This window comes from Channa argus, chromosome 22, assembly GCF_033026475.1.
Source record: "Channa argus isolate prfri chromosome 22, Channa argus male v1.0, whole genome shotgun sequence".
Lineage (NCBI taxonomy): Eukaryota > Metazoa > Chordata > Actinopteri > Anabantiformes > Channidae > Channa > Channa argus.
Genome location: NC_090218.1, coordinates 7,632,829 through 7,653,873, shown reverse-complemented (window position 1 = coordinate 7,653,873; position 21,045 = coordinate 7,632,829). Strand labels below are relative to the sequence as shown.

The 21,045-nt window shown below is 40.0% G+C and overlaps 1 protein-coding gene across 5 annotated transcripts in view; it reads right to left on the bottom strand.

Moving 5' to 3' along the window:
• Positions 1-2,341: 2,341 nt before the first annotated feature.
• The window catches only part of cpeb4b (cytoplasmic polyadenylation element binding protein 4b), a 31,145-nt gene continuing 12,441 nt past the window's right edge, over positions 2,342-21,045 (bottom strand). Inside the window, exons 3-12 of one of the 5 annotated variants that reach the window (XM_067491632.1) lie at positions 20,494-20,584; positions 16,657-16,707; positions 13,288-13,311; positions 12,126-12,296; positions 11,297-11,386; positions 10,840-10,958; positions 10,577-10,691; positions 9,270-9,451; positions 6,792-7,063; positions 2,342-6,683 (exon numbers count right to left, since the gene is read on the bottom strand). In XM_067491632.1, the coding sequence (XP_067347733.1) occupies positions 6,836-7,063; positions 9,270-9,451; positions 10,577-10,691; positions 10,840-10,958; positions 11,297-11,386; positions 12,126-12,296; positions 13,288-13,311; positions 16,657-16,707; positions 20,494-20,584 (1,071 nt within the window). In that variant the 3' untranslated portion in view covers positions 2,342-6,683; positions 6,792-6,835. Of the gene's footprint in view, positions 7,064-9,269; positions 9,452-10,576; positions 10,692-10,839; positions 10,959-11,296; positions 11,387-12,125; positions 12,297-13,287; positions 13,312-16,656; positions 16,708-20,493; positions 20,585-21,045 lie in introns of all 5 variants that reach the window. The other 4 variants (XM_067491633.1, XM_067491631.1, XM_067491634.1 and 1 more) reach the window with 4 other exon arrangements.

Here is a 21,045-nt window from a genome sequence, read left to right as displayed (position 1 = left end):
GTTTGTTTGGCCAAAGTCGGAGCCCACTTACTGTCGCCTTTCAGGACTCTTCGTAAAACCCTGCATCCAGGCAGGGTGGTTGAAAAGGAAGCTGGAGAAGTGTTTGTTATGATTGTTAGGATTAACCATATGGAACATTAATTCTAATTTAAAAAGCGAGCACATGAGCCAAAATGTAAAAAAAAAAAAAAAAAAAAAAAATGAAAAAAATCAACTCTACTTAGTTGCATTTTAACTACACATAAGTGAACGCACCCCATAAACATGATGTTATGTTCCGATGTTTGAACATAACCAGGTAACACGCGGCAGTGTTTTTTTTTTCAAATACGCTGATTACCTGCACCAGGTGTTATTGGTCAGTTAGAAGCTGGACTACTCCATCTTAGATAAGCGTAGAGTGGGAGAGACAAAGTTAATTGGCATCCTCCACCTTTTTATCGACTGAACACACCTGATCCGGGTAATGTGCGGTGGGCAATGTAAAAGACACGTAGGGCAGCGTTCCCTGAGGACCAGGATTGAGAACCACTGATATGGAGTATCAAATGACAAAAATAATTTCCCCGAGGTTACTTGAAGGCATCATAAAGCGTGTGTCACTCAAACAAGCTATTTCGGTCCAGCAGCTCCATCTGGCGGCTTAATTGGTGACACACAAGTGTAATAAGTAGTTTTATACGTGACTATTCTGACATGTAACAAGTGTATGAAACCACTTTTGAGAGGGCAGTTGAGATATTTATCTGATGTAATTCGTGGCTGATCATATCATCCATGTCAAATCTGACTAGGACATTAGACATGCTGAAATTTTTAATGGCCAATATAAGCAACATTACAAAAATATCAAATGGGAAATATCAAAAGCAAAACCAATCTAAAATGAAGACACATTTGTGACCTCCTTCTTCTAGTCTTGTCTGTGACAAGCGACGCCTGACGGCCTTTCAGTGACCTGCCTCACACACATATTCAAATAACTACCTCATAACAATAAGTAACACATATCTGACTGTACTCTCACTGGATGTTGTGAAATGTGCCGCTGTTTGCTGCCACCTCCTGGGTCCACATCCTGTACAAGACAGCCCCGTCACGCCTGCTGTCCCTGGTTCATGACCTTTAGTGACACATTTAAGGTCCTCTCCAGATGACTACACCTTCGCATTCTCCCACACGTTAACGACGCAGCTCGGCTGCAGCAGCTGGCCACGATAAGTGACGATGATGAAGGAGGGGCAAGCACTGATTTTTCACTTGCACCACTTGTGATTTTAATCCTGCGAGTCCGGGGATTGAACTGGTGACCTTTTGGCCACAAGCTCAACTTAGCCTTCCACAGATTAAGCGAAAGGGAAGAGCACGTTCCCCCAGCTGGTAGAAACAGCAGTTAATGACAGGGTATTTGCATGTTTTGTTTAAAGACATGAAGGTAGGATCTCTTGTTGTCAGTGTGTGACGGAAGAATACTTTCATCTGTGGAACTTTGTCCCATGTCTGATAAGAGTAAGGACACAGGCTTAATGAAACAGCGCCATTCTTACTGATATGACCCTGTTTTGTGCAGAGCCACACGCCGATCCCTGTTTGTCCTTTAGGAATTGACTGCTGCAGAAACTGATGAATGTTTCCTTCAGTCTTTTCAACTGAGAACCTTATTGACACTTGGTATGAACCTTCTTCTGGTTGTTTTATGTGGTTTATGTGTTGTTGAGTTGTTTTTAGTCTATTGTGGTTATTTGACTTCTCGGTTAATCCAGCAACTTGATCACAGCCACTAAAATCTCGTGTCTGTCTCTTTCATACTAACCTCCGTCTCAAAGATGTGTTACATACTTAAGACTGAAGCAACTTCGTATTTGAACAAATTACTATTAGATCATGATCCCGTCTATACAGAACAGACTGCTGCTAAATGAAACACCCTTCCCAGCTAAGTGACCCACAGTGCAGGAATTAACCAGCTGGCAGTGTTACAGAGTAATCAGTCAGTTTCCCCAATTTGAGAAATCAACAAATGACCCAGTCAACACTTAGAGCACGTTTGTGTTGGTAGCTACAGTAGCATCAGTAGTTGTGAATGAGCAGATGTGTGAATTGAGCCTGAGCCTTGAACTGAGGATTTATCCCCAGTTGTTTAGGCTTGGTAGAGTGCTTTACTTCATTCAGTGGGCAACACACACACACACACTTTTCACATGGATATCAAACAGGAAGAGGGGAAATCCACAAGACGCTGTAGATGTGCAGGGTTATCTCTGCAATGGAATAGAATGGGAGCAGAGTCAACTCATCACAAATTCTCCGACTTCCCATAATTACGCACACAAAGCACATATTTTCATCACAGTTAAGATTTATTTCATTCAACATTTCACATTACAAATAATTAAAAATTATGCATACTGTTATAAATAGTTGGCTGCAAACAATTAAATAACATTAGATTTTTCTTTTTCATCTCACTAGCACTTCTACAGACCAACCCCTAGAAATATGGACATATCCGTATTACATAACTTAATTAGAAAGGAAAATACAAAAATAGGAACTTATAAAGTGAAATGACAATAAAAATTAAGGTGATATCTTAAGTAAAAAATGCTATTAATAAATACAACAACCTTCCCATACACAGTTAAAAACTATTGAAATCTTGCCATTAAGTAACATCATTAACAGACAAATATTTAAATATTTATTTTCCTTCAGAAAATGTGAACCATATATTGTGGAGCACAATATAGCAATTAGTAAAAACTAGACACTTTAACATATTAAAAGCTTCACCTCAAAAATATAACAAAAATCTGATCAAAATTATAAAAATCAATTATACATTCCAATTAAAAATATACCAATAAACAGCTAAATACATTGTTGACCTAATAATTACAATGCAATCAATCACAGTAGCTTAAAATAAACAAAATAAGCAAATGAGCACAAAACCTTTAATGTTTTAAAAATAACTTCAATCATTTATATTAGTACAAATAGTTTGATTTCTTTTCTTTTTTTACAAACACCAGCATGAAAAGGATTACAATAACAGTAGAAAATGACTGTGAAAAACATATTAACATCTTCTTTAATTAAATGTCTGCAATTAAAAATGGCATTAAAGAATTACATTGCAAAGAGTCTTTATCTGGAAAAAGGTTCAAAAGAAGTATTGCACATAACAACTTGAAGTTTACTTGCAACATTTAACCACATTCAAGTCTTTAAGCTCCCCTTCCTCCAGATAGGTCTATATAAGATCACCTCGACAGACAGCGGGGATGAGTTCTCAAGTCTTTTAAACAGTGTTCAATAAAGGATGCTCAAAGTCCTGCACTGCCGAATCGATTTAAAAACTTAGTTTCGTTCTTGTTTCTCGTCTTATCTCTCTGTCATGTGCATCCTGCAGAGGTCTGCAAATGGGTAAGCGAGGAGATCAATATGCGGGGAGGGGGGGAAAAGGGGCAGGGTGGGGTGGGGTGAGGTGAGGTGTGAGTGGGTTTGGGGTGTCCTTAACAACTTAATAGTTGAGAAACATTTGGTGCACACCACAACAATTAGTTTTAATAGCTAATTCATGTACTTGTCATTTTCTCTTTTTTTGTCATGCATGCTAAGGATTACAATAGGTGCTAGTTGGCAAGTTCAAGAATATATATATATATATATATATTTATATACTTTTTTCAAATATTAAAATATCTAAACACCAAACATCCATTCTTTTGATACGAGATTCAGCGTTAAGCGTGAACCAAATTTTGCATTCCCCTTATAATAAGTTCTACTCCATCTGTGGAGAGGAAACCAGGACAGAAGTTGCCATTTCCAACTAGTATAGCCATGTTTAGAGACGTTAACATCGAAATTTAAATTGCAGCTTGTTTTTTCTTTTTTCATTTTTTTCTCTCGCCATGCTGTTATTGACCAGATTGACTAGAAACATCTAGTGTACGAAAAGCTAAGACCAAGAGATCCATACACTTTGGTCTCTCCTCTGCAGATCTGAAGTCGCATCAACACAAGTGCGCACTTAGTTGTAAAGATTCCTCAGCACTGAAATGTATAAAAAGCATAATTGAAAATAATATATATTGAAATCACTCAACTTTTTTTTTCTTAAAATGAACATTTCCAAATATGCAGATCTCTCAGTAACAAAAGTACAAAAGCTACCTTTCACAATGTGAAAAATTGAGGTATTGCAAAAAGGAGTTTCCCCACTTGTGAAAAATGTGCCTAAAATGACTGTTGGAAAAAGAAAAATATTTAGAAAAGTAGTGCATAATAAATGTTTTTATGTGCATGACAAAATAATTTAGCTAGAAAACACTGTACCAAAAATCAGCAGGCCATGTATAAAATAATCTTTTTTTTTTTCATCTCATTTAAACAGCAAATTCTTCAAAGTTTTTTAACTTCTAAAATGCTCACCCACCACACCCACAAAACTAATGTCCAGGGTGCAAAACTGGTGCAATGACACCACGCCGATATGAGGATTCTCACTAGTGTGTATAATAATCAAGTTTCTGTACTAACTCCCTGACATATTTAAATGCTCGGCTAGTAAGGATGCCACTAAAACGGCAAACAAATGTGAGGATTTTACTTTCGCCATGTGAATGCGCACTTTATCTTCAAATTTTCCTAAACACACAGACCTACTTGAGATAAAAAGAACTAGTGCCAACCAGCGTGCACTTCCACTTTAAGCTATGCAGTGTGTGTGTGTGTGTGTGTGTGTGTGTGTGTGTGTGTGTGTCTGTGTGTGTCTGTGTGTGTCTGTGTGTGTCTGTGTGCGTCTGCAAGCCCTGTTGTTTTTCCACCGATGTTCAAATGGGTTTTGACTGCACTGTCAAATAGATATATTTATATAAATACATCATGTTCAAGGCCAATCTTTGGTTTGCTGGAGTCCATCAGGGCTTGACAGTTAAGCAAAACTGGGCAGAAGTGACGGATTTAAAAAAATATATTTATATGAAAAACCTCTTTGAAAAAAAATGAAAGAAATCAGAATAAAAAACCTAGACGAGAAGTGAGCTACAGTATGACCCACTACTGCACGGCCATCTTTGGTTCCTGTTGGGTAAAACCCACTGGACCAGCAAAAACTGCACGTGGGTCACAAGTGTGTAGTAGTAGAGCACACTGCAGAGACTATCTTCATTTATGCTTCAAAAACACTGGATGCTGAGTTGGATTAGCTTGGCAGGAGAAAGGATAGAGTTTGCCAAAAGGGCAGATTCCTCCACGACTTAAATGTGTGCTGACGATTCGGAAATCAGATAAACTTTAATTGCTTCTTTCGTTAAATGTAGCTCACGCTTGTTTGCAAAGCAGAACATTTCCATTGAGGACTTGGGAGAATTGCACAAATGCATAAAAAAAAAAAATTACAAAACAAAACAAAACAAAAAAAACAAATACAGGCATTTTCTGTTTGGTGGCAGCCCCATGAAAACTGCAATAAAGACGGCCGCACGACCAGCCTTCCCTCGAGGAGTTGCCTTAACCTCAGTCCTGAAAGATCTGGATCCAAGCCCCGCTGCATGCAGACACACAAAACGGGTTTGATCCACGAATGAGGCCCCGCCCTCTGTTAGCTGCTTGCTTAGCAGCAAAGGCCACAGGCAGACACAAGGAAGGGGAGTAGGGCTGGATCTAACTCTTCACCAGCAATCCTGTCTGCCTCCCCCGTAGCCTCCCTACACCATACATTCCCCAATACACTGTATACTGTACGATCCTCATCTCTGTCCATAGCACAACCCTGGGTTTGATTACAAAAATAAGGAGGTGATGAAGCAAGTGAGTACAAAACTGTGCCAGTCACATCACACTCTGCCTGTTGCATCACTTCCCTCTGATTATAGTTCTGAGGAAAGAAGAACAGCAGCAGGTGATGATGTTTTCCTTCTTGCTTGCTTTCTTTTTATTGTATTCGGCACATTAGCAGCTGAGTCTGAGGTATTAGTTTTTGCATGTCAAAATGGAGATCAAAACCCAAACATGTTGCTGAATTTTTGTTGTGACTTTCAAGTAACATTAAAATATTTGTATGGTCTTGGAAATCATAAAAGGAGAGGGTTGAACATTTTCATTTGGGAGGGGAAAAGAATCCATTTTGCTCTGTTCTCCAAAGGTTGATTAAGATTCAGCTTTGGTTAACTACTAAGGGTCTCATACACTGTGTCTGCACTCTAGGAAGTTGGAAATAAGTGCACTCTTCTTTAGCAACACCTTTTCAATTTACATTTGCTCTGGAGCCTTTAATACAAGTAGAAAACTTAATCACACCTCTCGGAAAAAGAATTGCCAACGAGATACTGTTTCAGCAGCATTTGCTCTGGAGACTTGATACAAAAGAAAAAGCAACAGCTCTGCTACAAAAGAAGTCAATCAAATGCCGAAAATTTTTTTTAAAAAAAAGGGCTTCTCGTATTAAAATTAAAATCACAAAAATCATTTAGAAAAATATGCCAATTAAATAGCAGAGTACCATATTCCACTTCAACCTTCCTATGAATTTGTTTTTTTGACAACTAATAAAAATATTTCAAAAACCAAAAGGCATAAATAAATTATGTTACACTCTTTTTCCTTGTTGGACATGTTTGGATACAATTCCAGGTTTTCCTCTTCTATCTTCAAAATATAGATATATATATAAACTTAAAAAAAAAAAAATGAGGAAAAAGGTTCAGTGAACTTAGAGCAAAAAGGAACCAGCAACAGAAAAGTGCATTTATTTGTACAATGATTTGCGACTCCTGCACTACCTGCCCTCCTGCTCCCCTGTTGCCTCTCCCTCTCTGTCGTCCACTCAGTTCCAGCGGAAGGAGATGTGACGGGGTCGGTCGCCTCCCTCCTTTACCAGGGGTTTGTGAAACTCTCGTCCGGCACGGGAGTGGATGGCCGCCCAGCAGTACTCGCAGTAGTACTGGAGACAGGTGACGTTGGCGCAGAAGAACGGCGCAAACTTCCCGCCACAGCGCGTTCCCTGGCACTCATCGCACAGCTGGTCGTCCAGCACGTATGGCTTCACTTCCACCTGCATTCAGAGATGAGAGATATTGGGTCAGTACGGTCATTTCCTTTACAGTTCTTGCTTTCCACGATTTTCCATATCGTTCATTGCCAATTCAGTTCCTTGGATGCCCTAAAATAATCATACCGAAAGGGATTTTAAAAATGACTTTGACCACAACCGTGGTTAAATAATGAAATTCATAGATTTCTTTTTCCAAATGAGAGAATTTTCAGCCTCCTCTTACTTTCTTTGCCCAATGTTCAGTAATGAGGGACTGTGCTATTAGCAAGTCAATGTCACTAAGGCACTCAGTCCACAAAATGTGCACTGCACACCAATTATGCAAATGAGAAAGTGGTATTCTACTATTCCAGTATTTTATATTATGATGTCCTCTCCCTTTACTAGATATTTCTGCTGGATTTCTCCTCGAGTTATCTTGTTCACTCACATATATTTTGCACATGTAAATAATCTTTGCGTCGGTTACAGGGCGCCATAAGTTGTGCAAAAGACCTCGAGATACTATTGTAATTCCTTAACTGCCGACAACAATGTGTGCCAAGTCACTGATAGCCTTTAGCCTTTAACTGTATGTATATCACACTGTACCCTGTGTGAGTGAGTGTGAGGTATAACCGCTGAGATTCAGGAGAAGCAAAGTACTCAGTGATAATATTAATGCTGGGCTTCATTCCACTTTGCTGCACTAGCGTCGCTTAATGCAGCACTTAAACAGGATTGGGCCATTTTTACAGCTACAACGTCTAACTTTTAGGAAAAAGCTAGGTTTGCCAGGGTTTGACTCGAAAAACCTTGAGGTGGGAAATTGTACACATTACTGCCAGTGTTGTTCTATGGATTTTTCGACAGCACCTCTCCACATGAAGATATGAAGCATATCACTATTTGAAAAAAAGATTTCACACTGTTCAGTAGCTTTAATGTTAGTAACATTTGTGCTTTCCTCTACTGTGACAGGTCAAAATGATGACAAAGAGCCTGAAAAGGCTGTTGCAGAAGAGCAGCAACTAACATGTTACTAACCAAAGATAGTTTTAATGTTCCTGCAGAGATTGTCTGGAAATAACTGCCATGACATCCACAAATCAAGACTTAAACCCGAAACTTGCTCTGTTCTCAGTAACAGTCCACCACCTGCACGTGTCTTCATGTCATTCTGTTTGTCTGCTCCTGTTGGTTTTTGTAACTGCAGTAACAGAGCAATGCAATAGCAGTTCCTCCAAGATTTCGCTGACTTTTTGGATTGTTGCAGCCTAACATGCGTGATTTTGCAACAGCCTTTCTAAAAACATTGTGATGCATGTTGTAAAGTTTTTCTGTTTTGAACTGCAAGGTCACACAAAATGCACAGGGGATTGGTAGAATGCATTGTTGCAGTCTCAACATCGCAAAGACCTGGAGAGACAGGAATAAGCGTGTATGATCTTCAAAACTACCTGTATTGAAGTAATACAGGTAAACAATTCCACACTGTGGTAAACCACAGGCATTCAGTTCTTCACGTCCCTGTTTAGGAAAACCCAAGTGTTTTTGATAATGTGCTCTCACTATATGCTCAACATTTTGGTTTAATTCAACTTACAACTATGAGAAAGCCTTTTTTCCTCAGGTCAAGATAAGTATTGCTTCTCTTCTGTGATTCAGTTAACAATTATGTACCTTTTTGTGTGTTTGTTTGATTGTTATTTCCTGTAAGCTCAGGGTCATCACTGCAAACACACGGTCTGTACGTTGATTTGGCACAATATTATTTTTTTTATAAATACCAGATGCCCTTCCTGACAACTTTTACTGGGCTTGGGACCAGCACTCAGATGTGCGCTGGCTTGTTGGCTGGGGTCAGCCAGTTTGGAAGTTCAGTGTCTTGCGCAGACACACTTCGACATATGGCCAGGGAAAGTTGGGCCGCAAGCCACCAAGCCTACTGTTGATAGGCAGCCACTCTACCAACAGAGCCAATTCTGCCCCTTTAACAATTAAATTGAATATGCTTCTTTATTACACATTCAGTAATAAACATAAATTCCGTGTACATTATAGAGCCTAATTTTTCATGCCTATAGACAAATGTTAGTAAGACTTTGCACAACTCAGAAACGGGGCCAGGGCAGTTTGAGAGAAACCTTAAAGGAAGTGAGGTGTGGGCAGAAAAATAAAACAAAGAAAAGAGACAGAAAAACATTAAGGCCCCCTCCACACTCACCCGTTTATCGATTTCTCCATGCTGCAGCTGTACAAAGCGAGCACTGATAGCAGCAATGTAGCTCTGCTGATTAGAGAAGGCGACCCGCCCCGCTCCCTTGGGGTACTTCAGCTCAGGGTCTGTGTCGATGCCAGCGTAGCAAACGCCACCATACAGGCGGTCCATGATCATGGCCAGCTCCACTGCAGAGGAGAGGAATGACACACAACTACCTGAACAACGTATTTACAAAAACAAAATTGATGCACAGGGGGGAATAGACGTGAACAAAATAAACATTGTGGCAAAAACTAACAATTACATACAAGAGCATGTGCACGCACACGCACACACACACACACACACACACACACACACACACACACACACACACACACACAGTCACATGTAGCCCATGAACACAAACACACCAAACTGCTGATGAGGGCTGTTGATCTGAGAGCTTAAAGCCATCAACACAGATGGATTAAAGTTCACCAGTCTAAAAGGGCAAATATGGGGGTAGTGCCCAGTGGACAGCTCTTAAAGTAGCTGCAATAAATCCCAGCAAAAGTTTTTAAAATGCCTACTGTGTTTATCTTAACAGCTGTTAAATAAAAAAAAGTGGGGTGAGATAACCCTGCCAATGTCCAAGCTTTACTTAACAAAAATAGAAAATGCCAGTTTTTAATTTGTTGGTTTTTTACATAACTGTTTGTACTCAATTACTAAACATAAACCGTTTAATGCGCCACAAGCCCTTCTGACCTTGGCCATGAGCATTAACCACATTAGCGCTATTAACTGGTGCGGCAGAAAACATCAACACACAGCACATGTGACACTGTTATCAGAATGAAAAGGAACTTAATATTCTACACAGCACAGCGTACCACAGAGAGTACTTCCTGATAGGAGCAGTGTAGGTCAGCGCCTCTTTTAGCTCTGCCCTCTAGCAAGTCGAATGTTTATTATGAACACAGGCCGATCGCATTGCACAATGATCACAGGGAGGAGGATTGTGCCTTCAGATGGTATTTCGTATCGGGTAGAAAAGAAACATAAGTAGCCGCCATTTGCTTCTTATTGTTGCTCATTTGGGATTTACAGTCCAAACACATGCAAAGGGACAAAATACAGAAATGTATGGAAAACATAACTGAAAAAAGGAAATCAAAAGCAAAAGCTTTAAGTTAAACCCGTATTAAACCTGTATGCACAGTACACACTTCAAAAGTAAGTGTTGTCACTACACACAGTCGTTTGTTGTTGATTCACCTATAGGAAAATGTCAAAAAAAGACCGACGTTAAAAAAAAAAAACGGTACCTGCACGGAGTGGACGGGGGACTCCTCCCACAAAAATGGTTTTCCTCGGGTCTAGAGGCTGGGATCCATCCATCACAAAATCACTGTCGTTCAGGTTCCACGGGCGAATCTGGACCTGCCACGCACAAAACCAAAAGGTTTCAGCTCCACAAATAAGAAGGTTCCATATTGTAAAGTCTCATTGAAGTGTAGGTCTCACTGAGTTCTGTGAAAATGTTCAAGAAATGTGAGCAGGATGGGCGTGTTTGTGTGTTCTCACTGACCGGCTTGTCTTTGATGGTGGGGCTGGACACACAGAGGTACAGCTTGCCGTCCTCTTCAATGCAGGCATCGATCAAAGCCTGCACTGAGCTCTCATCCTGAAAGAGCAGGAAGGCGTAGCCTGCACAAAACACACCAGGGTTATGCTTGCTGCTGGGTACACAAAGTATTGACAAAGAAACACGTTGGACTTTAGTGCGCTGAGCACTGTGAGTGAATGTCTCATCACGACATTCTGCATTCACAGTAGGGTAACAGTCCGGCAGATGTGGAGACAAAACGGAACTACCCAGATGCACACGTATTGAGCACTGTAGCACACTGGTACAGCATATGTGCCTTTTTGTCGTGCCGGAAGATGTTCTGCCAGTGCCCACCAGAGACAGACAACAAGGCAATGTCTGACAATTTCGAGACAGTACAGCACAGTATGAGAGTTCTGATAGAAATTTGATATACCTTTAGGGGGAAAATAGGATTTGCTCTCAGCTTTGTGAGGCCAGTCCACAAACAGGTGTCCAAAACGCCGGAAACTGGCCGTTATCTCGTCTGAAATGCAGAAAATAAAAATAACATTCCTTCATCAGAAAGTAATTAAAGTTCATTTTTAAATAAAAGGTATGCTAACAGTCGTACTGATGTCATTTTACTTTATTACACTCTTTGAACATTTTGTTATTTTTGATGATAAAAGAACTTTTGTATTAGCTGAACGTGCATTTTTAAATGATGTTTAACATACTGTAACCCTAAAACCTGTCGATTCTTGTTTGGTTAGTCATGGACTAGCTTGTTTATAACAGCCATTGATTATTTATTTGAACATAATTTTGAAGGAATATGTCACTCGATATAAATGAATATGTCACCCAGTGGAATAGTCCGTCGGGCTGATGTGTTTTTAATAGGTTTTGGACAACAACTGGGGTCTGCTGGCTGACGAGCATTAAAACAAGAGTAGAACAGATTCCATGTTGGTTGTAGCATCGGTAGTGACTCTAGACTAAACTATTAATTTAGAAAATGATGCTTTAGGTTTTAAATTATTATTGAAAATCAATAAAATGAAATGAAATGAAAATTAAATCCTGCTCTTTATGTTGTTTTTCCATTTGGAAATAATACAATTGAATCCATAGTTTGATTGACTCAAACAGTTGAGTACAGCTGTCGTTCAAAGCACTAATACTATGTGCTTCATTGTCTTTTCCAAAGACACCTTTCCCAGAGGAGCCGGGAGTCCACCCCTGACCCGTGCTACCAAATGAGCCAAAGCCAGCAGTTGTACCTTCATCAATATCCGGGGGAAGTCCTCCGACAAAGACCTTGCGTGAGTAGCGCTCTACGCGCTCGCCGTTCTGGTGTGGAAAGCAATGTGGAGACCCCAGGCCACCAAGACCCTGTTCCCCACGCTCGTCGTCGGGGAAACCATCCTCCATGGGGAAGAGAGAGGAGTGACCTAATACAAAGAAGAAAAGGTGGAGAGCAGAAAAGCTTTATTTTATGTGGGAAGACCTAGCAAGAATAAGGGTGGCGTCAATCCTCTCATGCAAAGTACACTAGAGCAGTAATAGCTGTAGCACGTGCGAAAACATTTCATCTAGATTTTTATTGATCTAACATCATCTAGACATGTCTAGCTAACTGTGGACGCATTAAAACAACTCCCTGTAGCTTCTGGTAAGATTTAGTTAAATGCATTTATAACCTTTCAGAGTCAACCACTACATATTACATTTAAAAGTACATATCAGCGTTGTATCCAATGATCTGGACTGAACTTCTTGAGACTATGGAGGACTGAACATGCATGTAGGTTCTGTGCAAACAAAAGCGCCCTCTCAATGAGCAAGTCTAAACAGTTTTACAGTGGATTGGACATGTGTGTTGTATTGGTTAAGCTCTCCCTGGCCTAAACTGGCTCCCATACAACTTGCCCTGAGCTGCTTTATAAAGATTTATGCAAGGGAGTTAGCCTGAGCTTACAGCATGTGCCATGTGTGAGAGTAAGATTGCATGTGTCTAGCCATTTGCCTGGTCATGTGACTGTGCTACTGTTGCGCTGTGTGTGGATTCACATACCGCACTTAATGTAGCCTCATTAACATTTAGCTAAATGGTATACAAACAATTTGTGTAGTCCTACTTAATCTTGCAAATGCATGTAAAGATTTAAAAAAAATACGAGCGTAGTCAAGCGTAATGACCAAAACATAGACTAAAGGATGAAAGATGTGCAAGATCAATTCACACACGACACTGACAAGACAATCATGCAGACAAAACTGTCACTTCACTGTATGCATACAAAGTGCAGAGTCACTGAAAATGTATAAGAGCATGTGATCGATAAACTGAAACAAACAAACAAACAAAAAAATCATAAAAGCACAGTTCAAAAGCTCAAAATTATACTGTAATGACATATCCATCTATCTATATAGGGTTACCTCGTCTCCTGCTATAATTCCTGGCTGCATGTTGAATAAGGACATATCAAAGGAGAGGATGATTATAAAATATGCATAATACAGTGTACAAGTGCCAGGAGGTTCATGACAATGAAGAGATGTTCTATTGTTCGCCTGCCCGCACTCTATTTTATTAATCAGCCATGAATCATAATCAGCCTGTGCAACTGTTACCGTACTAATTTAATGAAGCTAGATTATTCGGTCCAGTTTATATTTTCTGGTGAAATGTGGGCCAACATTTTGCTGTATCAGGTTGAACGTGTCTACAGCGAATAAAAATGTGGGTAAACCCAGACATTGGGATAACAATACCTGATATGACAACCTGAGATACAAAATAAATTAAAACAAACAAACCACAAAACCAGTTGCACTGTCTTTGCTCAGCTACGATCTACGAACAGGCCGTTCTGAGTTTTGGTAACCTTGACAAAAACAGAACATTAACCCCAACTCTACCCAGAATGTAAGAAACGTTTATGAGGTTCCCTGCTGAGGGAAACTTAATTCAACACACAGCGAGCAGCCTGCTCAGGGAAAGCACAAATGACAAAGCACATGACCGTCTGCATTTCTTTACATTCCTTCTGGGAATAAGTACGTTATCTACAGTAATACAGTAACTCTTATGTAGAGTTTTATGCTGATAACAAATGAGGCACTAGTCCCAGCTCCTCCACGTAATGTGCTAGTCATTCTGTTGCAGATACCAGGGCAGAAAACGCATTAGTGCTGGTGGTGTTGATGATTGTTGCTTTTCCACGTAGCTGCTTTCTGCTCAACCCACAATCATGTCATCCAAGTAAACATTCACTACTGACTACTTACTTTAGGAAACAACATAACAACCAAACCTCAATCAGTGAATAACTGTGTTAACTCGATGCTACTTTAACCACAGATGTTTCACATATTTATTTATTTATTTTTTAAATCTGTTGAAAAGGTGTGAATCACTCCCAGGGAAAATATTCTGGTGCACAAAAGAGAACCACTACAGCACTGGGGATAAAATGTTCCGAGCACTAGAAAAGTGGTTCTGTTTTGTTTGCGCAGTTTAAGCAGAAAACCAAGTTCTTCATTCTGCCTTAAAAGATGTTTCTAAGTCATCTAGAAAGGTCTATCAGTTCATAATGTGGGTTCACTGTAATGTGTGTACACAGGAAGGCCCTCTTTTTACTCACTATTCAATGCACTCACTGGAAAATGTTTCTTTGCACAGAGCTGAGGCAAAATAAATTAAAATGGACGTGGAGAGACTGGAGTATCGACCCATCTAAAAACATAAGAATGTTGAGGGGATGAAGAAGTGACCAGTACACACAAGCAATAATCTTCTGCTCCCTCAGTGGACTTTCTAAACCAGATGGACATTAACTCTGGGAGGGAAGGGAGGAGGGGGGGGGGTCACAGAGAGCTAGAAAGTGAAAGAGGAGAGGGTGAGAGAGAGACAGAGAGAGAGGAAAGCAGATTGAAGGAGAGCAGCAGAGATTGCTATAAAAAAAAAGTGTGTGAGTAAGTGAGTGAGAGTGTGTGAGAGTGAGAGTGAGAGAGAGAGAGAGAGAGAGAGAGAGAGAGAGAGAGAGAGAGAGAGAGAGAGAGAGAGAGAGAGGGAGGGATAGAAGTAGATTGGAAAAGATGGAGAAACAAGGTGAAAAAAAAGCTGTTTTGTGGGGGGAAGGGGGAATATGAGTATGAGCGAGAAAGATCAAAAGAATGGTGAATGCAATCTGTACAGGCTTATGAGACAAAAAAAATAAGAGGGGAGGGGAGGGGAGGGGGGGGTGCAACCTCTATTCACTGCCTATCCGCTGGCACCATCTGTCTCAGGGCTTGATGACAGATCCTGAACATGTGATCTCACCATGTGATACAGCGATCTTGTGAAGAAACCAGAGGCCTCTCCTGTTTTACATTCTGGCCTACGACCAGGAGATGAAAGCTACAACAACACAATTGGACAATGATAAACGGAGCGAGACTATGCAAAGGTGATGCAGCTGAATAGCAAACTGCTTTTGTGCAAACTGTGGCAGGTTAACGACAAGTGCCAAGTTTCTCAATGACTTTTCTAGAAAGGCCAGATTTATTTACTATGCAATTTTAAGTCATTGTCATCATGCTTTTTGTACTGGTGCACTGCTTCTCACTGCTGACCCCATTTCAATAGGGTCAACACTGAGAAATTAAATGTGCAATAAAATTAATCGTGATACATCATATCGACACATCGGTTTGTACAAATAAGCTTCGTATTTGAAGTCAGAAGCCTTGAAATCAAGGGCATCACATTAGTCTGATGATCTCAGATGCATAGCACATAACCACAACATCCCTGGATTGTTGCATATCATCCCCGATATTTACAGTCTGCTTCACTGCCATATATACAAAATGGAGCTAAATATATCCCTAAACTAAATCCTTGAAACTAAAGATATTTAAAAATCACAAAAAGATCTTGGCATCAATTCCATATTTCTTGTTCTATACCTCAGCCCACGAATCCAAATCATCAATCCCTCTAGCCATTTACTTTCTTTCCTCTTTATTTGTTTAAGAGACAAAGCCATATCAACAGTCAACCTGACAGAGGTTTCAAAACTGGGTGAAAGGTCATCACCGAACATGCTTGTTGGTTACTCTTATATAGGTCAGTGCGGAATTGGCTTTTATATTGTGTTGAAATCTACAAAGCAACAGGACAGAGACGAGGGACATATAACTTTTAGTTTGGATTCAATCCAAGGCAAACAAGGCCAGACAGTCACCAGACACAAATGGTCTGCACTTATATAGCGCTTTTCTACCTATTGGCACTCAAAGCGCTTTACACTGCTTCTTATTTACCCATTCACACTCACAATCACACACACACTCATACACCGATGGGGGAGCTGCTATGCAGCTCGCCAACACTCACCGGGAGCAACTAAGTTGGGGTTCAGTGTCTTGCTCAAGGACACTTCAACATGTGACCAGAGAAGCCGGGGATTGAACCAACAACTGTGAGATTGGTGGACAACCGCTCTACCTTCCTGCGCCACAGTCGCCCCACAAACATTCAACCCCCGACTATTGTCAACTTCTTTATTCATGTCGCCTATATACAGAAAAGTGTCTTTAAAAAGTCAACTTAAGTCATTTAGATGATATTTAGGCCACTTAGAGCAAAAGAGTCAATTTTTTTTAAATTAAATCAAAGATAGCTTGGCATTCAACTCAGTGACTGTTTAGAAGAAAGCTGTTTAAAAGAATGACAAAAAGTGTTTTACATGTGTTTCAGATTTCAGCTTTTGTTGTTAGTGGATCTGTGGACCAACACGTGTAGCTTATCATACGTACCATTGAGGGGCAGAGGGTTGTCCCCTCCTGTGTGGGGGTACCCCAGACGACCTGCACAGGCAGACACAGAGCAGAAATATTTTACATTACGGGGCCAACATGACTACATGTAAACAATGGTGGAACAACAGAGAAGAAAACAATAGCTGCTTAATTGTTATTACGATGCGTTTTCAAAGTGAATTTTTGCGCTGAATCTTTTTAGTTTCAGTATCAGGGGTTTCTGTTTTGACAACTGCACAATCAAAATATCCCACACGCCGCCTTTTGAATGAATGTGGAGATGATTGGTGTTTAAGGCCCATTTTTAGATTTACCAAAAACACAAATTATAAAACAGCAACTACATAAATTACAAGCGAACAATCTGAAGTAAGATAGCAGCACTAATCAATGAAGGCGTTCCCATGCGTCATAAACCGTGCCCATGATAATCTTCACTACTGTGACGTATAAGTGTCTTTGTTGACTGGCCTTTTTGGACAATTCCGCACACATGTACATAGGTTTGGTTTTCTTATACAGAAATACTTTCTTAAAAGTTAACTGTAGACTAGGCTTTGGGATGCGACAGCTATGAGTACACAGTGTTGTTTCCACATCTATCTCATTAGAGACTACATCTGTGGGAAACTAACAATCTCCCTCTCTCTCTCATTGACCTCATTTACCCCATCTGTGACTCTCTCCCTCTCTTTCTCTGAGCCTTATATCATACATTTTACATTGAGGCATTTGCCAGGCCCGCCTTGTATGCATGCATGCATGCACACACACTATAATGCCAAACAAGCTACAAAGTTATGCAAGCTCACTTGCTGCGGAGGGATAATGAGATGAAAGAGCTGAAATAGTACAAGCATTGTTGTGCGAGTATGCACCGCCCTGTGATTGGTGAATTCCAGTGCCTCAGTCACATAGAAATCTGCTGGCCCCTCCCCCACAATTTGCCTACTGAGCCACAAAGTACGCAGTAGATGGTGGCGCATAAAACAGGACTTACAGGCCGCACAAACCCGGGCGGACCACTACTAGCTTTAAGAGCTACTATACTACGTGGACAATGCATTCAAACACATTCGACACAGTTTCTACATTGTTTGCACCGAGGTTCAACCTCACTCTGTTAGTAATACGTTTAATTTAATCAAAAAAAAAAATGAAAATATGAGATGCCAACTTAATCCACATTACAGAGACAAGTGCAGTTGTGTTTTAAATGCATTGCAGAATCAACCGTTTTACCTTTCTGTGTAATTTAGCTTAGTAATGTATGTCCTGGCACGTGCACCACCCAAAATCAAAGTCCATCTGAGCACAACACATAATGTTGGATTTTAGGAGTCTTTAATAAGGGAGCAAGTGTTCAGGCACGTAAGCACACTCCATCACTGTATTTCTGCAGGGCTGTGTGTGCGTGCTGTATGGACCTTATTTGCATGCTGCTGGCTGTGTCCATGTACGGTACAATAACAGTAAAACTCCACCAATGTGAGGGTGTGTGTGTGTGTGTAAGTATGGTTACGAACAGAAGGATCCTTTCTGTTAGTGGGGACAATGCTGGAAGCGATTTAAAGCCCCTTCTACCGTAGACATTTTGTCTCGTCTGTTCCCTTACTTCGTGGCTAGCTTTTTCAAATATGTTCTGCTGGGATGAGAAATTAGCTGTCTGCCTGCTGTCTGTGTTTATTACATTTATGTGTGCATACATGCATGTGTCTGATAGTAGGAGAGAGCGAGGGTCAGTTAGTCTGAAGAAGAGTCAGTGCTCAAAGAAAATGTGCTATAATTATGTTTCTTCTCACTTTCCTGTGAGGGAGAACTCACATAAATTACTGCTAGACTTGGCACAACACTGTAAAAGCCAGAAGTATAATTATGAAAGCAAGAAATAAGTGGCATAATATTTGCAGCAGGCCAAGGGCAACAAGACGAAAAAAGATATAATGTGATGGACTATGGTGTGATGCATCATGTGAAAGCAGAGAACAATGGGGGACTGTACAAGAGCAAATCTGAAGAGGAGCGTGTCGGTACAGAGATGCAGAAAAAGAAGGTCAAATGTGGAAAGGATCGGAAAGACATACACATATTAGTCACAATATTTTAATATAAAAAAGGTTATATGGCTTGTTCCTCCAAAGACTCCAAAGACCTGCATGTTAGGTTAACTGGTGTCTTTACCAACGTTGCAGGAGCTCGGATACACAAACTTGGTAATGATGTGACCAACAGTTGTCTTCCCGTAGGATTGAGAGAAGATTTACTAAGGTTTGACATTAAATCACACTTGGATGTTGTGGAGCCCAGTGGGGATGAAAAAAAGAAGTGATAGTGAAGCTCTGAGTTTTCTTTCGCCTGTGAAACTGATATGTATGTGTGTTTTAAATGGTTACGCCTCTTCTGTAAAATACGGAGTAGTATATACATTCAACATTATTAGATAGGTATGTTGGAGACTTGGAGTGATGCACGAACAGTTTGATTTTCCACTTTCTGTGCACCCAAATTTAAATGTTTAAAAGAGAAGTAGTTTTTTTTTTGTTTTGTTTTGTCATTGAACAGTCATGAAGACTGTCATGAAGAGGAAAATGCCTCGTCACTGAAATTTTAACATCTTTGACGTTTAAGCTCTTTAGACCAAGACCACGCGTTTTTTGGCACTCGGCCAATTTGAGTTTGACAAAACAAAGTAGTTGTGCAGTAATTGTTATCTAGGATTAGGAAGACTACTAACATGTAAAGCTACCGACATGAAGTAGACCACCCAAACCCGAAGCTATTAGTTCTTGACTCCAAATGCAGTCAGTTACACCCGTTAAATAAATAAACAGCTCTGGCCAGTGAATTTCCGATAGATCTTAAATTTCAAATTACTAAGTCTCAGCTTCTCCTTTGTAAGATGCACCAGGTGGGTTTAATATGGAGTGTTTCATAACCATACACACTAGAATACATTATAAAGACCAGGGAAAACAAGGATATACATTGACCCTGAAATGAAATGTCGCCATCACTCGAGCATGCACCTACATGCTACATCGGTTTAGCAGCACTGCTTCTTTGTTCCACTTTTCAATCCCAAAAATGTGGATTCTGATAACTTAACGTCATTAAACAACAACTTTCACACTACAAGAAAGTATTAAGTGTTTATGGCAAATGTTCCACACTTTTTTATATCTGAAAACTCATCTTTAAAGATCTTCAGCTGTGATGATTAGAAACTAATAACAACCAACAACTTCGGGGAGAGTATAAGGGTGATTATACTCTTTGCACTAAAATCAGAAAAGCATTTTTGTTGTTGTTCTTTTGAAAATTATAGTGGAAACAACATAAAAGGAAGAGGAAGAAAGGGGTGTGAACTGGCTGCTACATGGGTTGACCCATCTTGTTGAATGTAATACCAAAGGATGACAGAATGATATATAGAAGATAAGTCTGAATCAGTCAGTTCTACCTTCAGGTATAACACCACCAACATGTCGGGCCAACAACATACCATCATGCCAATGTTTATCAGGTATGTACCAGGAAAGATTTACATTAGTTAATAGTATAGAGGTTGGCAAAGCACTGCAAATTATTATGGGTGAATCTCATTTTGGAAAGGGCAGTTTAAAGTAGTTCCTATCAGCAAGTTTGCAATGGGTGACTGTTGCCATACCTACACGTCACAGATTTGCTAAAAATACATCTAGAGATCAACACTCGACTCCCTGCCTTTTTTTCCCCCCAGTTCATGGCATGACATTACAAGGCTTCATTTTGGCTGTCAACAGGATGTAAAATGAAAGAGCAGTAATGCTGTTCTTGATTGAGTGGCACTTTCACCTTTCAGGGTGTCTTGCTCTGCCCTCATGATGTCGATCAGGGAGCTCTCCAGCGTGTTCATGTTGAAGCTGTCAAACGACCTGGTGCGTTCCTAACGAAACGAGAGACAGAAGAGAAAAAGAGAAACATCATTATTGTTTTCCTAACTATTGAGGTCAATTTATTTATCTATTCATTCTTGGTGGCCTTAAGGGAGCAACTAAGGCAGTTAAGACTTATCTACGTTTATCTATCGTTTTTAATTCCAAAACAAGTTTGTGACCAAAGTAAACTATTAATAAAAAAAAACAAAAGAGAAGTCAGAAACTTTACCAGTTATTTATGAAAATTTCTGACTGAATTCTCGCTTATGCTTATTTAAAGAAAAAAAAAATTTACTCTACATATTTCTGCAATGAATTCACTGACCATAATGGAAATCAGCTCCGAAAGTTTTAGTAGAACCAAGCAGGAGCACAACACATTCTTGAACAAGCGCTTTGTCACTTATGAGGGCATCCTTGACATACCAGCCATACTGAAAATGTTTTTATGCATGCATGCTCAAAACAC